Genomic DNA, 22,284 nt, shown 5'->3' with positions numbered 1-22,284 from the left:
AGTTTTTAAATAAAAAAAATATTTTCCCACTTCCCAAAAAATTATATCCGTTTTCTACCCACTTTTAATTTATTTTTCAATTTTTTTCCCCCAAAATTCACATTTTCATCTATAAATACCCCCACTTCAACACAAAAAAAATCACATTCTCATCTATTCTATCATCATTCATCTACATTCTCTCATCCTTTTTCCTCATACTCTCTCATCTAAATTCCCACCACACTACACAATGTTCGGCTCCGGCGATCACCCTTCCGGCAATCGCGGTTGGAACCACGATTGGTTCGACTCCGAGGCCGGATATAGTCCGGAAACCCAACCCTCCTCAAACTCAAGGTTCGCAAGCTCCGGGTGGCTACCGTCCTTACCCGTTGCACGACCTAAACGCCCCCGGGTTCGGGTGGGCTCCCGAACCCGGATCAGGAGGGAGCAACAGCTCTACTCCTACTCCTACTTCTGTTCCTACTCCTCCTGTTCGTGGCACCCGCACCCCATACACTCCGAGTGAGATGATGGCGATGTTAAAAGCCTACTTGGCAGTCTCCGAAGATCCGGACGTTGGCACGAATCAAACCGGGGAAACTTATTGGTGGCGTATCACTCGCCCTACAATGAAACCCGGCCGGCGGGAACCATCTATCGCAATGATAGTATGGTTCGCAATTGCATCTACAGATGCAACGAGGCAATCAGAAGTTCCAGGGGATTTACCTCCAGGAAGAGCGGTCAGCGGGGAGCGGCACGAACGAGCTCGACATCATCACTGCCGCCTTTGCGGCATATCAACGGGAGGAGTACAAACGGTTCAAGTACCTTGATTGTTGGCAGGAGGGGCGCCAACATCCGAAGTATAGGGGCGGCATAGCAGCATCCTCCTCCAGCTCCTCCAGCAAACGGTCCAGGTCGGTTGCCCTATCCGACGGCGTCTCCGATGATGTGGCTACCCAGCTTGCCGGAGCTAACTTGGGTAGCCCCGACGCTGGCCCGAGCAGTTCCCGCCCGCAAGGAAGGAAGAAGGCGGCGGCCAACCGCCCCCGCCGTCGCGTCTCGACTCCCTTTGTGCCTCCTCCACCCCCGAACAACACATTGTGGGCCATCTTGAGTCAACTCTATATGAACGATACATCTCGGATGACTCCGGATCAACTTGCAACACATGAGCAAATGATCTGGGGTCTCAAGAGGCAATTGGGGATAGATAACTAGTCTTCTACGTGTGTAATTTTTAATTTGTAGGATTTTAATTATGTATTTTTTATTTTCTAGGATTTTAATTATGTATTTTTATGTTTTAGTATTTTAATTATGTAATTTTTATTTTTTAGGATTTTAATTATGTAATTTTTATTTTTTAATGTAGAAATTTTTTTAATAATTGGAGTATTTAAATTGAATAATAGAATAGTGGGACCCTTGAGCTTGTCCTTAGCTAAGAGCACGGATGTGGGTGTTGTGCTCTTAGCTAAGGACAAGGAGTAAAAGTCGATCCGGGCCCATCTCCGTGCTCTTAGCTAAGAGCACGGATGGAGATGCTCTAAACAGACAAAAGCCCCAGTTGACCACAACACCAAAACTCCCTGAACAATTTTGTTGACCGGTGGACCAGGCTGTGGGCCCAACCAGTCACCATCCTAGTATGCCTACTCAAAATCCATCTACTGGTCTATATTTAAAAGTGGCTTCTGAGGTTTGGTTAAAATTAGAATAAATCATGAAATCTTACGAAATTCTCAATTATTCCCTCCGTCCCCGATTAAAAGTAACACTTTTTCATTTCGATCCATTTCCAATTAACTCAATTCATTTTTACCATAAATAGTAAGAGTCACACTTCATTTTTACCATAAATGAAGTAGGTCTCACATTCCACTAACTCAATTCACTCACATTTTATTATAAAACCAATATAAAAAAAATAGGTCCCACATTCAACTAACTTTTTCAACCAACTTTTCTTTACATTTCTTAAAACCCGTGCCCGATCAAAGTGTGACTCCTAATGGAGAATGGAGGGAGTATTTTATAATGATTATTTTTAAGAAAATTTCCTATTTTTTTAAGAAGAAAAATTTGATACTCCGTACTGAATTGGTGTATACTTGTACAATTCAATAACATAAATCAATAGTAATGTAAATATGCATTAACAGTGGTGGAGCCAAGAATTTTGTAGTGGGGGGGTCCAAGAAGAAGAAAAATTTTAGCACCATTATTGATATATATAGATATCTCTTGATGATTTTATCATCGAAATTAGTCGTAGGAAGACTCTTTTATGTTTTGCCTTTTTTTCATCATTTAGAATTAAAAGATCTAAAAAATAAAGGAATAGTTTCATATATTTAGTACATAAGAAATAAATGAAAATGTTTTTACCTACTAATAAAATTAAGTTTTTCATAAGTAAAGCAATTGTTTAAGTGTACATATTAATTTTTTTTATAAAACTATTAATTATATTAAAATAATAATATAAAAAGTAATTTTAAAAATGTATATTACAATATTTACAAGTTATAGAACAAATAATATCCTTTCAAATTCACTTCTCTAAAAAATGAATTGTAATGGCTTACTAATACATTGGACAAATATTCAAAAAAGTAAGCCACGGGTGAAGTGAGAATTTGATCAAATGGGATAAGAAACTATAAATACAGAAAATAAAATAGGTTTGATCAAATGGGATAACTATTTTTTTTGAAACTATATGATTTATCGTTCAAAATTTGAAAGATCCAAGATAAATTAGAATGTGGTAAAATTTTATTAAATTTTTTTCACTAATGAAGTGAGAATTTGCTTTCCATTAGCAATATTCCAAGTCTATAAATATCTTTCTCTCTATTTCTTTTTTAGTTTATTAGTTTCATATTCCATTCGTTCAAAATAATAGTCACATTAGTGGATTCGAGTTTTATTAAAAGATTAATAAAATAAAATATGGAGGGATAAGCAGGTAAAGTTAGAGAGATGCAAAGAAAAATGTATAAAGTATGAGGGAAAATTGGTGAAAATATGATAGAAAAAGTTCTATTTATAGAAATAACACTTTTTTTTAACATAAACTAGAAAAATAAGGGGTCCTATTCTAATGCTTATAGCACTCTAATCCAAAATCAAGACTAAATCTCCACCATTGGATTTTAAAATGAGTGGATGAGATTAAAGCTCACAAATCTCAATAAATAGTAGACAAAATATCATCAAAAGGGTAATATCGTCATTATGTTATCATATGATAATTTTCGTGGGTGTTTTTTTATATCAACATTGTGTATTACAAATATCAACAATATGAAATTAGAATATCAATACAAGGACAAGAAAATATCAACACATTTTTACTGAGATTGACATGCATAATCTTGAGATTTTGCCTACAATATATTGAGATTTTTTGTTGCATTTGTTGATAAAAGCTGCTTATCAACATGTACGAAAATTGAAATATAATTTATCAAATTTCATCACCCGAACATCATCGGAACATATGCAATTGAGATCTCGTTGGAATCCTTATTAAATTATCTTTAATTTGATATAATTTTTTCAAAAAAATAATTTAAATTAAGAGAGTTACGTAAATTTAAAGATTTGAGATGATTTTGAGGAGAGAGAAAGTAGTTAGTTATAATTACTACATATAGGATTTGACATTAATATCCTTTTAATTTAATTAATAATTATTTAATTTTAAAATATATTACACTTGGTATTATATTAACCACAAGATCTTCTAATCTAATGGTTGAAAATTGGTCTCAATTTGGGATTGATAATTAGTTAACAATTGATTACATCCCAATAAGACTATTCATATGATAATGGACTAGCGCTTCGGCGTGGGCTGGCCGAAGCGCTGGCCGATCGGCTAGCCGCCATTGTGGCGGCCCGATCGGCCAGCGATCGGCTAGCGCCCATTTTTGTTTTTTGTTTTTTTTTTAAAAACCTATATAAACGCGATTTTCGTTTCATTTTCATTTGCACCACTTGTTTTAACGAGTTTTCTCTATCTCTAACTTTCTGTACAAGAGCATCATCGAGCGATGGATCACAACAACGAGTCTAGTCCAGCGACGAGTGGATCTCAGATTCCCACGGTACCGGTGGGATCTGGATGGGGGCAGATGGGCCCGGGGTTAAACATCCCTTGGAATCAGATGATGGGGATGATGGCCGGTGCGCCGGGGGGGGGGGGGGGGGGGGGGGGCGCAGGGGGGTATGCCGTGGGGGATGACGGGCGGCGGGCAGTCAGCGCCCGGGTGGGGGGGTATGCCCCAGATGCAGCAGCAGATGATGGGGATGATGTGGCAGGGCGGGGTGTCGGGGGGGATGCATCACGGTATGCATCCCGGGATGCAGGGGGGGTTCAGGGGTCACCGGGAGGGGACACGGTATATCGGCCCTCGCTTGATTTTTTGACGGCTTCGTCTCACACGTCGACCCCAGTGGAGACGCAGTTTACTGGCGATGACCTTCTGTCATTGCATGATATGGGGATCGATCTCGAGGATCCGGATACTCCCGTTCCGGCGAGGCGGGCTGCGCCGAAGAAGAAGACGAGGGGGAAGGCCAAGGCGGTCGGCGAGTCATCGCAGCCCGCTGTTGACCACACCCCTGGCCGGAGGAAGTGGACGGAGGATGAGTACGCCGGGGTGGCCAGGGGGTGGTTGGAGGTGTGCGACGATCCGCTGGTTGCGAACAACCAGCGGGTCGTCAACATGTGGTCGAAGATCAGAGCTGCCTATAGGAGGCACTGCCTGCACAGGAAGGACTTCAGCAACGAGGAGGTCCGGAAGGGGTGGGAGCGCACCAGGGCCGCGGTGGGCCGTTTTGCGAATTTGTACGCCAACGCCCTCCGTCAGCTCGGTAGTGGGCAGAATGAGGACGACGCCCGGAGGATAGCCGCGAGTCAGTTCCCCGTGGAGGGGAAGTATAAGGAGTTCACCTTCTGGGAGTGCTTCTTGTTGCTGAAGGACTCCGAGAAGTTCCGGGCGGGGTGCGACGCTGGGTGGCCGAAGAAGCAGCGACTGAACTATAGCGGCGACTACAGCGGCAGCAGCGGCAGATCCCACGACCTCCCCCCCCGGATGCTGAGGAGTTTCCATACCCTCCTTCATTTACTGGTCGCCCCCGCCCGGTTGGACAGAAGCGGGCGCAGCGGGCTGCGAGGGGCGGATCCCCCCTATCGCCCCGCGAGGTCCAGTCCTCCGCCCTCCCACCCGCCCCACTCGAGTACACTCTCCATTCGCGTAACCATATGCGGGATCAGATGTATAAGGTCTTCCAAGAGTGGAAGGCCGCCACTGACCCCACGGAGAAGATGTTTCTTCACGAGATGCTCGAGAGCATGCGTGTTGATTAAGAGATCGCGAGGGCACGGCTAGCGGGTTCCGACGTGGGCTCAGATACCACGGGTGGCGGCAGCGGCAGCGGCGGCGGCGACGGCGACGGCGATGAGGAGTAGAGAGCGGCGGGGCTCGTGTGTGGAAGCCCTTTTTTTTTTAAAAAAAATATTGTACTTTTTTTTTAAATCTTTGTACTTTTTTTAATGGAATGGATTATTTTTCTCGTATATGTCTCGTAAATTTAATTCCGTATTTTAATCGTAATTTTAATTCCGTAAATGTAGTATATTTTGAATTATTTTTACTGCGGCTAGCCTATGGCTGACCTAAATCTGATGTGGTAGGTGGTTTTTTTAGTGTTGCTGACGTGGCAGGGGAGAGAATGGCTGGCATATTGCTGGCCTAAGCACCATTGCGGATGCTCTTAGTAAGTCTATTCATTGTAGACAATGGAATATTAATACTACTCTCTTCGTTCCAAGGAAGATGATCCTTTTTTTGAGCGGCACATAATTTTATGCAACTTTATTTTTAGTATTAAGTGGACTGAGTAAAATAAGAGAGGGTGAATAAAGTAGATATAAAAATATTTTTATTTTTTGTTATAGTTTATTTTGATTAGAATAAATTAAAAAGGAAAGTGAGTCATCTGAAATAGGATGGAGGATTACACAACAAGACTATTTTATTTTTTTTGGATATAGGTAGTAGTCCTCTATAAAAACACATACCCATGCAAGTAGTAGGACTATTTCCCAATACCAAAGCCAATTGCCAATCATCTTGTTTTCTCACATCATGTACAATACCAATACGAAAATGGACAAGTTGTGGGCCAAGGTTCCGCTGCCGGAAAGCCCAAGAGGGCCCATGGAGTTTCTGTCGCTGTCATGGAGCGCCTCCGCCCTTCAACTCTCCAAAGCCATCGCTCCTTCTCTCAAGACAGCTGTAGCCATCCCGGAAAACACCGCCGGAGAAGAAGAGGACGACAATGCTAAGCTCTCCGGCACCATGTTTTCCTTTGCTTCCACCGCCACTTCTCAGCTCATCCTCGACCGCATCATGTCTCAATCTGTATGTCCTTTTATATTCAACAAATTATTAAATCTGTCCATTTTTTTTTTAATTTACTTAAGCAAATTGACTGAAATGAAAATGCAGGAGATTTCACCACTCACATCGGGGAGGCTTTCACATAGCAGCGGGCCTCTCAATTGTCTCACCGAGGAAACCGAGTCGCCTCCCGTTTCACCCTCCGACGAATACGAGGACGTCGTTAAGGTACCTACATTTCAGACATACTACCCCTCCGTCCAAAAAAAATAGTCCTAGTTTTCAATTTTAGCATGTTCAAACTAAGAAAACATAAATGATTAGTCAATGATTTGGATAAAAGCTTATTATTAGAACACAAAGCGGCCATAATTTTACAGCTTTCACAACATAGTCTGCATAAAGTGAACAAACATTGAGTATAATGATTTTGTCACTTTGGATTTTTACTATTTTTTCTTGCAAAAATGATTTAGCCGTCCCAAAACTCAACCTTTTGACTTTCTCACAAAACACAATCACCTTTAATTAATCATATCTTAAATAGATAAAGTTAATTTATGGAATTTTTAGAGTGTCCACAATGGTGGCCCTCTTGGGCTGTCCAAGTCACTATTTCTTGGACATGCCCAACAAACTTGGCCCTGCCCTTTAAACTTGACCACTACAATGGTGGCCCTTCGGGCCACTATTTTTTTTATTTTAACAATTAAAATTATTTTCATACATTTTTGTTATATTTTAATATAACTAGAATAAAATTTATATGCCTATAATAATTAAAAAATGCATACTTAAAAAAAAATGCATCCTTTAAAAATTACTAGAAAAAATTGAAACCAAATTTTCGTCGTATTATAGATAGGGTAAAATTATACAACGAAAAATATGAGGAATAAAGTATTTATAAAAATAATTTTTGAAATTAAAAAAAAAAAAAAATCGGAGGCAAGGGCCGCTCTCGGCCCTTGCAGTGGCGGGCCGAGTCGCGTGCCCAAGAGCTTCGGCCTGGCCGAGAGCTCGGCTCTCTCTCGTCCACCCCCCTGGCCCTCGGGCACCCTGCGGCTCGGTAGTGGGGGTCGCGCCTTGGCCAACTCCGGGCCAAGGGCCGTGGCCCTCCCACCGTGGACACTCTTATATGCTAAACAACTTTGCTTTTTTGACTGCTCAATAACAAGTTTTTGCCTTTAAGGAAAAGAGTGGTACGACCCTCAAAATTTCATTGCCCTCATCATTAATTTTGTATCTTTATTGTATTTTAATACATACTCCCTCCCTCCGTCCCACTTAAAATGCAACATTTGGGAATCGGCACGAAATTTTATGTAGTGTTGTTTTGTGAGTTAAAGAAGAGAGAGGAAAGTAAGAGAGATGAAAAAGTAGAGATAAAGTTGTTTCCATTTTTTAGGAAATGTTTTATTTTTAATGGGACAGCCAAAAAAGGAAAATGTTTCATTTTTAATGGGACGGAGAGAGTATATAGTAGAGATACATCACTACTAGTACTATAAATTAAGAATCATATAGTCGTACATCAAGAATCATTATCCTGAAAACAAAAAAATGAAATTCTGCATTAATTCCTTCCAAAATTAAACGCAAAGTTCTGTAAAAAGCAACTGGTTGAGTGCATAAATGGTCATATTGATTTCCCAGGCAAAAAAATTAGTACAAGAGTTTCTTTTTACTACTGCCACTATTTTGGCAGTATTGCACTACCCTTTTTAATTTTTATGATAAGCTAACTGAAATTTATTGCCAACATTTACTTCACCATTACACCATAATTCCATATATACCATAAGATCCAATTGCTTCAATACAAATCAATGTCGCTACAATTTTCTACTTTCTTCCAATATTTTTACTTTAAAGTTTAAACACTACAACAATAATTCCAAAATTGTGGTTAATTTATTTGCTTATCATGTAATTCCATTATTAAGGTTTATAGTGATTAATCAGTAATATACTATCTCCGTCCAAAAAAATAGACAAAATTATAAATGACACGAATTTTAATGTATAATTGGTAAAGTAAAAGAGAGGAAGAGAAAATGTGGTGGAAGTAGTGTTTAGTGGATTGTGGGGTCCATATTTAGATTGATACTTAGCGCTGATCTATTTTTTTTGGACCGAGGTAGCAGTAATTAAGTATGCTACTAATTAATTTATCATGGCTCAAACATGAAAACTTCAGTATTTACGAGCAAACAACACCCTGCAACCCCTGTTCACCGGCACCCCGCGAGCCGGCTTCTCCGGTGGCGCCAACACCCCGGGCGGAAAGACAGTTGGGAGGTGGCTGAAGGAGTGTAGGGAGAAGAAAAAAGAGGAAACCAGAACCCACAACGCCCAGCTCCACGCTGCTGTCTCTGTCGCCGCCGTTGCTGCCGCCATCGCGGCCGCGACCGCCGCCTTGTCCTCCAGCGGCAAGGACGAGCAGACGGCAAAGACGAACACTGCAGTCGCCTCCGCCGCCACCCTGGTGGCGGCCCAGTGCGTGGAGGCTGCCGAGGCAATGGGGGCCGAACGCGACCGCCTGATCGCCGTCATCAACTCGGCGGTCAACAGAGACATATCGACCCTGACCGCAGCTGCCGCCACAGCTCTGCGAGGCGTGGCGACGTTGAAGGCTCGAGCCCTGAAAGAAGTGTGGAACGTGGCGGCGGCTGTGGCTTTGCCTATAGAGATGAGTTTAGGCAATAACAGTAACAGTACCAGTAACTCGAGCAGCAATAGCTACTGCGAGGAAGAGAATTTCCTTGTTTCTTGCAATCAAGAGATGCTTGCTCGAGGCACTCATCTTCTCAAACGAACTCGCAAAGGAGATCTTCACTGGATAATTGTATCCGTTTACATCCACCGCAGCGGGAATGTGAGTTTTGGCCTTATTTCTATATTGTTGTGTGTGTATGTGTGTGTTTAGTTTTCGTCAGGAATCTGATGTGTGTGTGTGTGTTGGTGCAGGTGATGCTGGAGATGAAGAGCAGGCACGTGGGAAACACATTTACCAAGAAGAAGAAGAGTAAATTAACCTATAATAACTTTAGCCTTTAGGTGACGTAGATTAGAGAATAATTGGAATTTATGGTATGTGCAGATGTGGTGGTGGATGTTGTGAAAGACATGGCGGCGTGGCCGGGGAGGCACTTGTTCGAGGACGTGGAGCAGAGGTGGTACTTTGGGCTGAAGACGGAAGGGCGGGGGTTGGTGGAGTTCGAGTGCAGGAATGCTAGAGAGTACGAGATGTGGACACAGGGCGTGCCAAGGCTTCTCTCCATGGTTGCTCACAACAATACAAAGCGTTATATATGGGTTAAGATTAATGTTGGCTAGCTACCATGACTGCATAATGCCACTCTTTTGTGTATTATTATAAATGTGCCTATTTAGCATGCATGTTTCAATCTTCTCTTCTAGGAAGAATTAGACTACGAGGTTGTTAGTGTTCTAAGTCGAAGGTACTATTGTCTTTGTTGGTATAGTTGATTAAGGCTTTAACCTTCGCTTTCTTGGGACTACCGCCTAACTCAACGCCACCCGAAAACATTGGGTGATTTTGAACAATTGCATAATACGTCTTCGTATTGGAATTGTTTCCATTCTTTCTCAAAGAACGCATGATAAGCGATGGTATGAATACTGTTTACACTTGCTCCAATCAGCCAAATTTTTTGCACATCATTGACAATGCAAGCGTATTTAGTGATATCCATCTAGGACTAGACCCGACCCCAGTGCTTGCAAAAATGGCTCAACTGAGTTTGTTATTGCGTAATAAATCAGCATAATTTTTTTTATTTTTTATTTTTTATTTTTTTTAAAACACCATCATGGTGGGGGGTTCGTGGGTCCCCCGTCCCTATATATCATCAAAAGAAAATTACAAATTGGCCTAAAGTGCTGGGAAAAACGACAATCTAGCAATTACACCAGAAGAGTAAGAAGAGGACATGTCTACCAAGACCCAACACCTACCTAATCTAATGGTGCAGGTTGCGGGATAAAACAGGTCATATCAATCATCTTGACTACGAACCAGATGGCCTCCTCGACCGAACTTGACTATCAATCGTTCTCCCTGAAGTTTGGTAATCCGAGCTGATCCATGCGGGCCAAGGCCTTAATGAAGGGCGAGGCATCTTCCTGTCCGAAAGAGCTCCTGAACATTGTTCTCCCCCCTTGTTTGGCAAGATAATCAACAATCTTATTTCCTTCCCGGGGAATGTGGGTTGTTTTGTAAATGCACCCTCTAAGATTGTTTCTGATCTCCGTAATGATGTGTCGATGCTCCGCTGGCCCTCGATCTCCTCTCTCGACCATTCCAACAACCTCCTGTGCATCCACCTCCATCCATACTTTATCACCATATTTCCTTTCCAAAACTATCCCTCTTAGTAGAGCTCGCAATTCTGCCTCCGTACTTAAGTGAGCCTCAAAGAAATATGAGAATCCCTCCAAAATTCCTCCTTGATTGTTTCGAATGATACCCCCTCCTCCTGCTTGGTTGGTAGTTCTCTCGAACGCTCCATCCGTGTTAAGTTTAACCCAATTTGTCTGTGGTGGGAACCATCGGATGATGATAGAAGACGTTGCCCTGTTTGTCCGTGGGCGAGGGAATAAGAAATTCACTATAGGCTCTGCTCCCTTCCACTGTCTTGGCTCTAGTTTTCTTGCCAAAATCGCCCATTGAAGATGATTATGGATTCGTTCCTTCACCATTTCGTAGCTGAATTTGACTCCCCTATGAATAACATTGTTCCTTTCGGTCCATATGAACCATAGGATCAAGCATGGAATCAACATGCTACCATTGTCGCCCTTATTTCCCCCCAGATTTGAATGCCACCAACGAATGCGCTGCTCAATATCAGTCCCTCCCCTCGGGAATGGTGGTGCATCAGCGAACCAGCATGAGAAATGGCTCCAAATTATGTTGGCCGCTTCACCTTGAATAAACAGATGTTCACGCGTTTCAATCCTCGGATTCTTGCAACATCGGCTAAATTCTATAAATAGGCCATTCTGGAAAAATGCTTCCATCAATAGGGTTTTTTTTTTGCTTCTATTACTAGGTGTTGCGCTGATAAGACTCGTTTCATGCATTGACTTTGGGTGATATTATATGCTTTTGAGGGAGATAATGCACAAATTTTGAGCTTAAGTGTGCAGAAATCTGCTGGACCCAGGAGTTTGTGCTAATTGACCTGACAGATGCAAAAGAGCTGATTTTGGAGTAAAATACCTGAAGTCATCGCTCGGACCTAGGAGAATCAGGAAGTTGACGACAAGAGTAGAAATGGAGCAAAAGCGCAGAAAAAGTCATCTACCTGGTCAAGGAGACAGAATGGTGAAATGGAGCTGAAGTGCAGAAAAGTCATCTACCTGGTCAAGGAGACAGAATGGCGTGCTGACATGAAAATACTCAATTATTGCAAGGGTAAAATGGTCAAATACCGACAAGAAGTTGCCTTAGGGTTGAAGTTAAAGCCACTCTATAAATAGAAGCTTTCCACAATATCGTAGTTTAGGTAGGAAGCTCTCATAGGCGCTTAACGCCACCGCTATCTTAGTTTAGTTAAGTTGCTGATTTCATAGCTTAGTGCTTTCTTGGCTTAAATCTGTAGTTTCATCGGGAGAATTGACAACTTTGTCATTGGATCTCGACTCATTTCCAGTTTTATGAAGTTTTGGTGTTTATTTTCATGTTGATGATGTTATTTACTTATTTTTCTTGGATGCTTTTCGCAATTGGTAGCTTAGATGTTTAGATCCATGTTGTTTATATGATTTCCCGTAGTTTAGAGGTTGAGATTTAGTTGTTCACGTGCTTGATTTCTGAGATCCGATAGTTTAGGTGACGTATGGAATGTAATCTATGTTCAATTCGCTTTCTGCTTGACCCAGTAGCGTAGATCTGGTAGTTCTAGCTTGAATTTCGCATTTACGTCTCATTTTGAAGCATGATCAGTTTATTTCGTTAATGGTGTTTGATGCTCTATTTTTACTCTGTTTTTAGTTGATTACATGAAGAAGATGAAGTAGGAAGTAGTTAGAGATCCAGATCTGAATCTGCTGCATGCTTTTGCTTTTTCCAGCTTTTCTGCCAGCCCCAGCTTGTTTAGGAAAAATGGTCCCCACTTATTTTTGCATCTTTGTCTGCCTATTTTGGGAAAGTTTAAACATGTTCCTTCAGTTACAGGTGTTCTAGTTAGTTTAACTCCAGTTTACAAGTCGCAAGTGTCCGTATATTTCCCATCTCAGTGGGAGAAGTTTGTACGGTTTGCGTATGTTTTGTGAGTCTATGTGTTTTGAATATGTGTTCTGTGTTTATGAATGTTTTGTTTTGATTTTACTGTATATATATTATCTTGGTTTCTGTTTTATGTGTCTTCTCCCACTTAGCCTAGTGCCTGGTCTAAGTGTGAGAAGTTTGTGTTGTTTTTGTTTGGTTGTGTCTATTCTACACTAAACACTTTTTCCACTTCATCAAACTTGCTTGAGGGCAAGCTGAAATGAAGTAGGAGAAGAGAAGGGGAAGATTCAGAGACTGTAGATTCTTGGATTGACCTTAATCTTGTGGGGATGGCTGCTAGAAGATAAACCAGTTTATGCATTTATGTGTCAATGTGTTTTCGTATGTGTGTACGTGTCTGTTTTCTTTGTCTAAGTCCTTTTGCGTCTAGGTCTAGGAGTTTGTGTTTGTTTCTTTTCTTTAGAGTCGGTCAAGTGAAAACCATGCATTGAAACTTGGCTTATTCCTTTTTCTTATCTTTATACTTGAGGATAAGTATGATTTAAGTGTGAGCAGTTTGATAAGGCTCGTTTCATGCATTGGTTTTGGGTGATATTATATGCTTTTGGGGGAGATAATGCACAAATTTTGAGCGTAAGTGTGCAGAAATCTGCTGGACCCAGAAGTTTGTGCTAATTGACCTGGCAGATGCAAAATAGCTGATTTTGGAGTAAAATACCTGAAGTCATCGCTCGGACCTAGGAGAATCAGGAAGTTGACGACAAGAGTAGAAATGGAGCAAAAGCGCAGAAAAAGTCATCTACCTGGTCAAGGAGACAGAATGACGGGATGGAGCTCAAGCGCAGAAAAAGTCATCTACCTGGTTTAGGAGACATAATGGCGTGCTGACATGAAGATCCTCAATTATTGCAAGGGTAAAATGGTCAAATACCGACAATAAGTTGCCTTAAGGTTGAAGTTAAAGCCACTCTATAAATAGAAGCTTTCCACAATGAAGAGGCAGCGCTTAACGCTATCGTAGTTTAGGTAGGAAGCTCTCATAGGCGCTTAACGCCACCGCTATCTTAGTTAAGTTTAGATAATTTGTTGCTTTCTTGGCTTAAATCTGTAGTTTCATCGGAGGAATTGACGACTCCACCTTTGGATCTCGACTTATTTCCAGTTTTATGAAGCTTTGGTGTTTATTTTCATGTTGATGATGCTATTTACTTATGTTTCTTGGATGTTTTTCATAATTGGTGGCTTAGATGTTTAGATCCATGTTGTTTACATGATTTCCAGTAGTTTAGAGGTTGAGATTTAGTTGTTCACGTGCTCGATTTCTGAGATCCAATAGTTTAGGTGATGAATTTAAGGTAATCTGTGTTCATTTCGCTTTCTGCTTGACCCAGTAGCATAGATCTGGTAGTTCTAGCTTGAATTTCGTGTTTACGTCTCGTTTTGAAACATGCTCTGTTTTATTTCGTCAATGGTGTTGAAGCTATGTTCCATGCTCTGTTTTTACTTGGTTGTTTGGAGAAGATGAAGTAGGAGTTAGTTACAAAATCAGATCTGCTTTTTGCTTTTGCTTTTTGCTTCTCACAACTTTTCTGCCAGCCCCAGCCTGTTTAGGAAAAATGGTCCCCACTTGTTTTTGCATCTTTGTCTGCCTATTTTGGGAAAGTTTAAGCATGTTCCTTTTGTTACAGTTGTTCTAGTCAGTTTAGCTCTAGTTTACAAGTTGCAAGTGTCCGTACTTTTCCCATCCCCTAGGTCAGGTAAATAGAGTCCAGTTTAATTCCGCCAGGTCAAGTAGATTAGAGTTTTAACCCACTCAATGAATGCGTGGCAGCAGCCGACCCCTTTTCCGCTTGTGTCATAGAATCGATCTCGGGTAGGTCCATAGTCCCTGTGGTTCGACCCCGCTCTTTCCGGTTATACTTAGTAATATTTGTTGCATTAGTGGGAAAATTATAAATCTTGTTGAAAGGAGGGACACGTGCTCACGACTCACGTGCAAAAACCCTCTCTTCATGCGCATTCTAAGAATGCGTATATACGCATTCTTAGAATGCGTAACTTAGGTGAATTCGCAACAGATCAGTCAGAAAAGTCAAACTAAACACGTATTCTTAGAATGCGTATTTCAAATACGCATTCTTAGAATGTGTGTCCTACTTGAATAAAATTGGGGCAATCGCATTCAGAACAGAAACACACAGACGAGATTCTTAACCCTCTTCTAGTGAACCCCTTTGATGGCCCAGAGCTTCCTTTCCTTTTCGGGTTTTCGTATGTAATTGGAGTGTTTCCAACTGATCAGGAAGAGATTCCCGACCCAGCTGAGTCGTTGGTACGATAACCGGGACCTGGCCTCAAACAAGTTTCCTCAATCCACTTCTACTGATTAGTATAATGGAGGTAAGGGTCGAATCCCACGAGGATGGACACGTTTTGATAACTGCGGTGACTTTCCTGGGTGTTTTGGTTAGCTACCACGCTTGGGTTGAGATTTTACCTAGACAGGAAATAAATGTGGTACTCTACTGATTAGTAGGCATGAAAATAACAGACATGTGGGAGTGTTCGTGAAAATAGGGGACAAGGTGTCTCAGAGACATATGGAAAGTAGACAGTTACTAAAAGAGGAAATTTAGACAACAAGGTATATCTGATGGCTGGGGGCTTTCTGACAGGTCTGGATAGTACATCTGAAAAGTAGGGAACAAAAGCAAAAGTAACTTAAAAGTAAAAGTGGTCCAATAAAGTTGATTTTGACGTTTTCTTCCTCACCAAGTATTGAAAAAAATCATATGAACACAGACACCATAACTAAAACTTCAGATTCATAAATTCAAACTCAAGATCCATCGATTAAAATGCTTAAACTTAAATTAAACGGTAAAACTGCAACTTTACTTCTACTGACTGACATGCAAGGTGGTAATCACGGCGCAGAAAAGAAACTCATGCACGAAAACTTGTCTAAACATAGCTACAACTTCGAATCAACAACTCTCGATAAGAAAACACTTAGAAATTGAAAGCAATGACTAAATCTAACTTTCCTAGGCAGAATGAAGCAAACTCGAACCAAAGTGACATGCGAAATAAAAACTTCATAATGCAAATGTTGGAAAATAACAAAGTACTTCAAAAGTGCAACAGCGATGAGTGTTTGCAAATAACCTACGATGAAAACAAGTAAAATTTAAACTAAGAAAGCGATTAAGATTGTTTGTGCCACTCCGGGCGATGATACTACTACACTGCTATGATAACTGGCTGGAACGGTGGACTGATGACTTCTCCGGCGGACTCTTGGACGTCAAGTGACCATGGCTGTGGCGAGGAACGAGAGGTAGGATAATGCTGAAGGATTGATCTTCTAGAGAGAATTCTACTAAGTGTGATTGTCGAACTGCGAACCGAACTCGTTCTCTCTTTCCAAGTGGCTTCTTTTATAGGGAGGCTTGCCCTTGTTTTTTAGGGTAGACTTCCCCCGCATTTTGACCTTTTTGCCCTTGTCAATGATCATCCCAGCTATCCTCCTTCTCCATCTCGAGCCATTTCTCTGGCATGCATCCTGGTCAGTATCGCACCCTTCTGGCGCCCTTTTCACTTGCGTCACCTGAATCGTCTCCTACTGACTTGGATCCTTCAATCCTGCACACTTGAGCAACTGTTTTGCAGATAATACATGCATTTCACGACATACTGACCAGTAACCAAGGCTTAGAATACGACTTATCACCCTTCCAAGAATGCTACCTTTTCGTCCGATTCTTGCATAAATCGCCCAAATTCATCTAATTGTTTCTCCCTCAAGGTAAGTTACGTGCTTTCTTCTTAATTTAGCATTATATTCATAGTTTATGGTGAAAATTGTGATTTTAGGGTTTGTAGCTAAAAATTAAAATTTTAGGTTGTTGGTATAAATTGTATGTTCAATGTGTGTTATTAACTACTAAGATTTGGTATGTAGTGTCTTTTGAATTGTTAATTTGTAAGATTTGTTCCCTATAGTTTATTTTTAATTATTTAAATTTTGAGATAAAGTTGTGTATGTATTACAAGATTATGGACACGGAATCTATTTGTATCCTTTTATATTGGGATGGAAGAATAGTACAAATTGGAGGAATTGGTTTGTCTTATGAGCCACCCGTGACAAATGCATACCTTGTATTAGATGAGTTTGTTCCATACAATGAGTTGGTTAACAGAATATGTGATTGTATTGGAATCAATGTGAATGAGTATATGATTAGTTTGACATGGAAACATGCAATTCAAGTGGGTAATGGATATAACTTTGTGGGAGTTCGACTTTGCGATGCATATATGAGGGATATGTTTGCAACAGCTATTCAATCAGGTCAAATTGAGTTATTTGTTGACTATCAAGCTAAGTTAGCACGACAACGTACTGCACAGACGGTCGTTGTCTATCAATCTAGAAGGGGACAACGACAAGTTCAAGATAGAGTACAATATGATGATGGGCCATCTGGACATAATGAAGTTAGTCACGAGCCGGCTAATATTGGGGATGATGGGCCTGGTTTTGGGGATGGTGGATTATCTCCCCATATTGAAGTTAGTGACGATTTGGAATCTGAAGACTCTGTGGCAGAAAAATCAACAACCTCACCTGAATTGAGCGAAGAATCAGAAGCAACCCAAGATGCATATGATGATGAGACATTGAATGTGCCTTGTAGGTATGTCCCAGTAGTCCCGCAAAGTGAGCAGGAGTATGAGCATCCGGGGTTACCTTATTTTCGAACTCTACCGATGACAGAAGGTAATTACTATGAAAATAACCATGATGATTCTGAATCTAGCAGTTGGTTTTGGGATGAGAAGAATCCTACACGGATTGGGTTAGGAACCAAATTTGATACCAAGCTACAATTGAAGACTGCTGTTACTTTGTGGCATTTGGAGTCATCCACAAAAGAATACTACGTGGTGGAAAGTAAACCAACAAAGTGGAATGTGGAATGCAAAACTCTGAAGCCACCCAAAGAGGCAGGGAGCACGACCACAAATAGGAAACGACAGAATCAAACATGTTGTATTTGGAAACTTCGAGCAACATTGAGGAAGCACGACCGCAAATGTGAAATCAGACAATGGACTGATAGACATACTTGTGTAGATAATCCCAACTCCAGGGACCACGCCAACGTATCATCAGATATGGTGGCTTTGTGTGTTAAGCATCATATTCTAAAGGACCCCGAGTATACGCCTAACTCCATTATTGAGAATGTGAAGCAAAAGTATCATGTTGAAATATCCTACAAGAAAGCATGGTATGCTCGGAGGAAGGCTATAGAGCTTGCTTTTGGTGGATGGGAGTCATCATTTGAAGATTTGCCTAGTTATATGATTGAGTTGCAGAAGCGCACCCGTGGTACAATTGTTGAGTGGCATCATGATGAAAAACGTAGTACCGAGACACGAAAGTTGTTCAAGTATGTATTTTGGGCATTCGGGCCGTGTGTGTAGGCTTTTCAGCTTTGCAAGCAAGTGCTATCAGTTGACGGAACTCATTTGCGTGGAAGGCTCAAAGGTAAACTTCTTTGCGCTGTTGGATTTGATGCAAACAAGAAGTGTTTACCCGTTGCTTACGCAATTGTTGATAATGAAACAAGTGATAGTTGGAGTTGGTTTATGAAGTTAATAAAACTTCATGTTATGAAAGGCGATAGAGATGTTTGCATCATATCTGATAGACACCCAGGAATGCTGAATGCAATGGAGTCTGATATATGGGAACAACCGCCACGAGGCATTCACCGATTTTGCTTAGTACATGTACGAAAAAATGTGTTGCAGCATCACAAGGGTGTAAGGGTGAAGAGTCTAGTGTGGAAAATGAGGATAGCCACAAAGGAGAGAAAATATTTTAGGAAAAGACGCCACCTAGGGCATGTTAGTCCAGAGGCAGTTGAGTACCTTCGGCGTATTGATGCAGAGCAATGGACAATGGCATACAACAAAGGTCGTAGATGGGGTGAAGCAACGACGAACATGGTGGAGGCATATAACAACGTCTTGAAAGGAGCCAGAGATCTACCTATTAGGGCTTGTATCGATTTGACATTTTGGAGAACAATTAAATGGTTCCAGACAAGATCACTAGAAGCGGCACAATGCCAAACTGATTTGACCCCATGGGCGCATGACAAATTGAATGATAATGATGCAACAGGCCGAAAACATGTGGTAAGACGAGTCAACATCCATGAGGGCAGATATGAGGTCAAGCATTGGAGAAAAAGGTGTAGTTGTGGGAAATGGCAGATGTGGAGGTTGCCTTGTTCTCACGTTGTGGCAGTTGCCAGAGATCGAGGAGATAACATTCTACGCCTTGTGTGTAAGAACTATTTGAAGTCAAATTGGGTGAAACAATATTCTTTTGGTTTTCGTTCACTTAGGCACCATGACTATTGGGAGATACCACCATGGACATTGGAGTGTTCAGTAGGGCAATTTGTTCCTCGTTCTCGCGGTCGATATAGAAAAGCAAGAATACGGAACCAGATGGACGAAAATGAACCTGATCAACCTAGGCGACAGAGGAGTTGCAAGATCTGTAGACAAGTAGAGCATGACAGGCGTAACTGCAAAACAGGGCGCACTCTGTGATTGTTTGTGGTTTGTAGTTGAATATTATTTACTACTATTTGATGTTGTTGGTTTGTAGCTGTACATTATTTACTACTATTTTGATTTGGTTTGTAGTTGGACATTATTTACTACTATTTTGATTTGGTTTGTAGTTGGACATTATTTACTACTATTTGATAAGGTTGGTTTGTAGTTGCACATTATTTTTTGTTTCAATTGTAGTAATATTACGAATTGACTGTTTCATTTAAAAACACAAATGAGTTTTTTTATTAACTTATAAAAAAGAATCTCGTTTGGCAAATTGTGGAAGATTAAACCATTATTAGAGTGAACAGAAAATAGTAGTACTAATATTCGCTTAAATTTTATGATTTTTAAGATTGAATAGTCTTTGAACGTGTACACCATACAATTAAAAACTAGCTAATACTTGGTATGTATATAACGATTGATAATATTAAAATATGATATCAAAAAAGAAAAAAATTAGACTAAGCTAGAGATGAAATCAAATGTAGAAAAATGGATTAGAAATTAAACAAAATGTAGGTAAGTTAAATATCACAAATGTCTACGTCTAACAAACAACTACAATCTACTTGTAAGTACTTGGTGTAAACTTGTTTGCAGCTACCCCTTTGGATGTACGCGAGGATGTTATCCTAGTAAAGAATCTTGTTATATTCCGTGCCAATCCTTTAGTGGAGAGTGAAGAATTAGAAGCTGTACCAGAAGCCACCCTGGACTCATGAAGAGCCTTTGTGCGTGACTCGCGCCAAGCTGTCTCATGTGCCTCATCGTCCTCAGCATCATCATTCACTTCAGCCTCATCCTCCTCAGCATCGTCATCCACTTCAGCTTCATCCTCCTCCTGTGTGTAATCTCACTCCAAAATATTCATCAAGGTTAACATCAGAATAACATTCGTCACCCATCATCTGTGAACTTGATCCAGCATGCCAAGAAGCACGCGGTGGGTCACTGCATCCTCCGCCCATCTGCGATAAACCTGCATCCCGTCTATACCCTGGATGCCAATACGGACACCTGGCCGTCCTTCGCGCCTAGCTTTGTGAATGATTGGTCTTGTAGTGTCAATCGCTGATCGTTGGGTAGGCACAAAATCAAGACGTTCAGTCTCCCCACATATTGTCATACAAGTCGACACCATGTTCATAGCACGTTGGATGTCCTGATGATATGCAGTCTCAGATCCGCTAAGGCAGTGATACACATTGACCAACGTCTCCAACTGCACAGAACAAAGACATTATTCTACTGATAATGCACTATAAAAACGACAAAATTTTTTTTATTACCATCATCATATGTGTAGAGGCAGTCTCATGGATGCCTGGCTGGCCATGGATGCCGGGTCTAGTAATGTAAGTGACAGTGATTTTCCAAAACCAATTCATGTAGTCAGTATTCAAGGCATTTGGATACACATGTTGTTCTATTTCTCCCCGGTTCCTCCAATACTGAACGTAGTAAGCATGATGAGTTAGCCAGTTTACGGATGACTTACCTCGCCTTGTACTTTCCCATCTCTCATAATTGTGAATTGAGTCTCATTAGAAAAAATATGTTGGGGGTTTCCAAACTGTCGTGCAACTCGATGACCCAAATGCGGCTCCACAATAAAAAAACAAACAAGGTAGTTAGTGCATCCCCAAACATCCATCCCACGCATGCACTCCTCTGGTAGAGGACGACGATCCAAATACGGCTCTCAAATAAACTGAAGAAAAAGGTTAATAAAACAAAAATATTCAACAAAGAAGATTACGAAATATTTTAAAAGTAGCACCTGATTGTCATGCAAATGAGCCAATTGTTCCCTATAATAACTTTGGACATGTTGCGGGGCTCTACCCACATTCAATCGCCCCCTCCAATTAATAATTCCAAAACAATACAAAAATATTATAAACACGCGATATAGATAACTTAATGATAAAAAATAAAGATGTAACTTACATTATTCCACATGGTGTCGTACTATCATACTCAACCCTATCAACAATCTCGAGTCGAATATTGGGTATCCTCTCCCAAGCCCACATCTATAGAAGGGCCAATGGGCCACCGATATTTTTCTGCTTTTGACACGAAGCTTCACAAAGGTAGTGATATAAAGTGGCAAGCGCTGCTGCACCCCAACTTAGTTGTGAACACTGATTCTCGTCATCTAGTAATAGAATGTGGTGGAAGGGAATTTTTCTCCCCGAAGTGTCTGGGAGGATCAAACAACCTAGTAGGAGTAGCAAAAATATACGTGCATGCCGCATGTAATAATGCTCGAGTAGATCGTCGTCAAGACGGTGTCTAACAACATCCTTCAGTGTAGTGGCATTAAATCCCCCCAACTTCAATTCAGTCTGACTAGGTTCTATAACCAAAAGCGACAAACACGTATCCACCCAGTACTCTCTCGTGTGGTTCACTTGTGTAAGGATAACTGGTTCACCATCGACCCTTAAACCCCAAAGCATCTCGATATCTTGAAGGGTCACTGTAGCTTCACCAACTGGAAGGTGAAACGTGTGTGTCTCGGGACACCACCTCTCAATCAATGCCCCAATAAGTGAAGCGTCCAACATTTTCGGCTTTCCACAACGGTACACGCCACCAAAACCCATCCGCTCTATATGCCCCAACACTTGGTCATGCATTGGAGCTTGAAAAATGTTATTATCCAATTTGCGTGGTTGAAAGGTGTCGGTATCATTCCCAGAGATTATGCTTTCAGTTATGTGATGCGGTTGCAAGTAAAGTACGCTCGGGTCTTCGGGACCACAATACAAAGGAGACGGTCCAGTTGATGATGATGCCATTGCTATATATACATTAATTAAAATTTGTTAGCATTGCACTAAGTTAACTATACGAATGACTATACAATGTATTTTTTTTATCATTACATATTTTAGTATCAATACTAAGAAATAAAATACTGATTCAAATATAGGGATAACAGTCTTATTTTTATAC

The 22,284-nt window shown here is 41.0% G+C and overlaps 1 protein-coding gene and 1 pseudogene across 1 annotated transcript; both read left to right on the top strand.

Moving 5' to 3' along the window:
- The first annotated feature begins 6,136 nt into the window (after positions 1–6,136).
- Positions 6,137–9,941, top strand: LOC125197803 (VAN3-binding protein-like). Its single transcript, XM_048105242.2, has 5 exons — positions 6,137–6,428; positions 6,516–6,635; positions 8,608–9,285; positions 9,378–9,435; positions 9,511–9,941. The coding sequence occupies exons 1-5, from the start codon at positions 6,153–6,155 to the stop codon at positions 9,744–9,746; spliced, it is 1,368 nt and encodes a 455-aa protein (XP_047961199.2). The 5' UTR covers positions 6,137–6,152; the 3' UTR covers positions 9,747–9,941.
- Positions 9,942–16,725: 6,784 nt separating this feature from the next.
- LOC148932687 (uncharacterized) lies at positions 16,726–19,305 on the top strand (annotated as a pseudogene).
- The last annotated feature ends 2,979 nt before the right edge of the window (positions 19,306–22,284 follow it).

Source organism: Salvia hispanica, chromosome 2, assembly GCF_029641045.1.
Source record: "Salvia hispanica isolate PSC_SH4W2 chromosome 2, Shi_PSC_v1, whole genome shotgun sequence".
Lineage (NCBI taxonomy): Eukaryota > Viridiplantae > Streptophyta > Magnoliopsida > Lamiales > Lamiaceae > Salvia > Salvia hispanica.
Note: the sequence above shows the minus strand (reverse complement) of the source record. Positions and strands in the feature narration are given on the sequence as shown.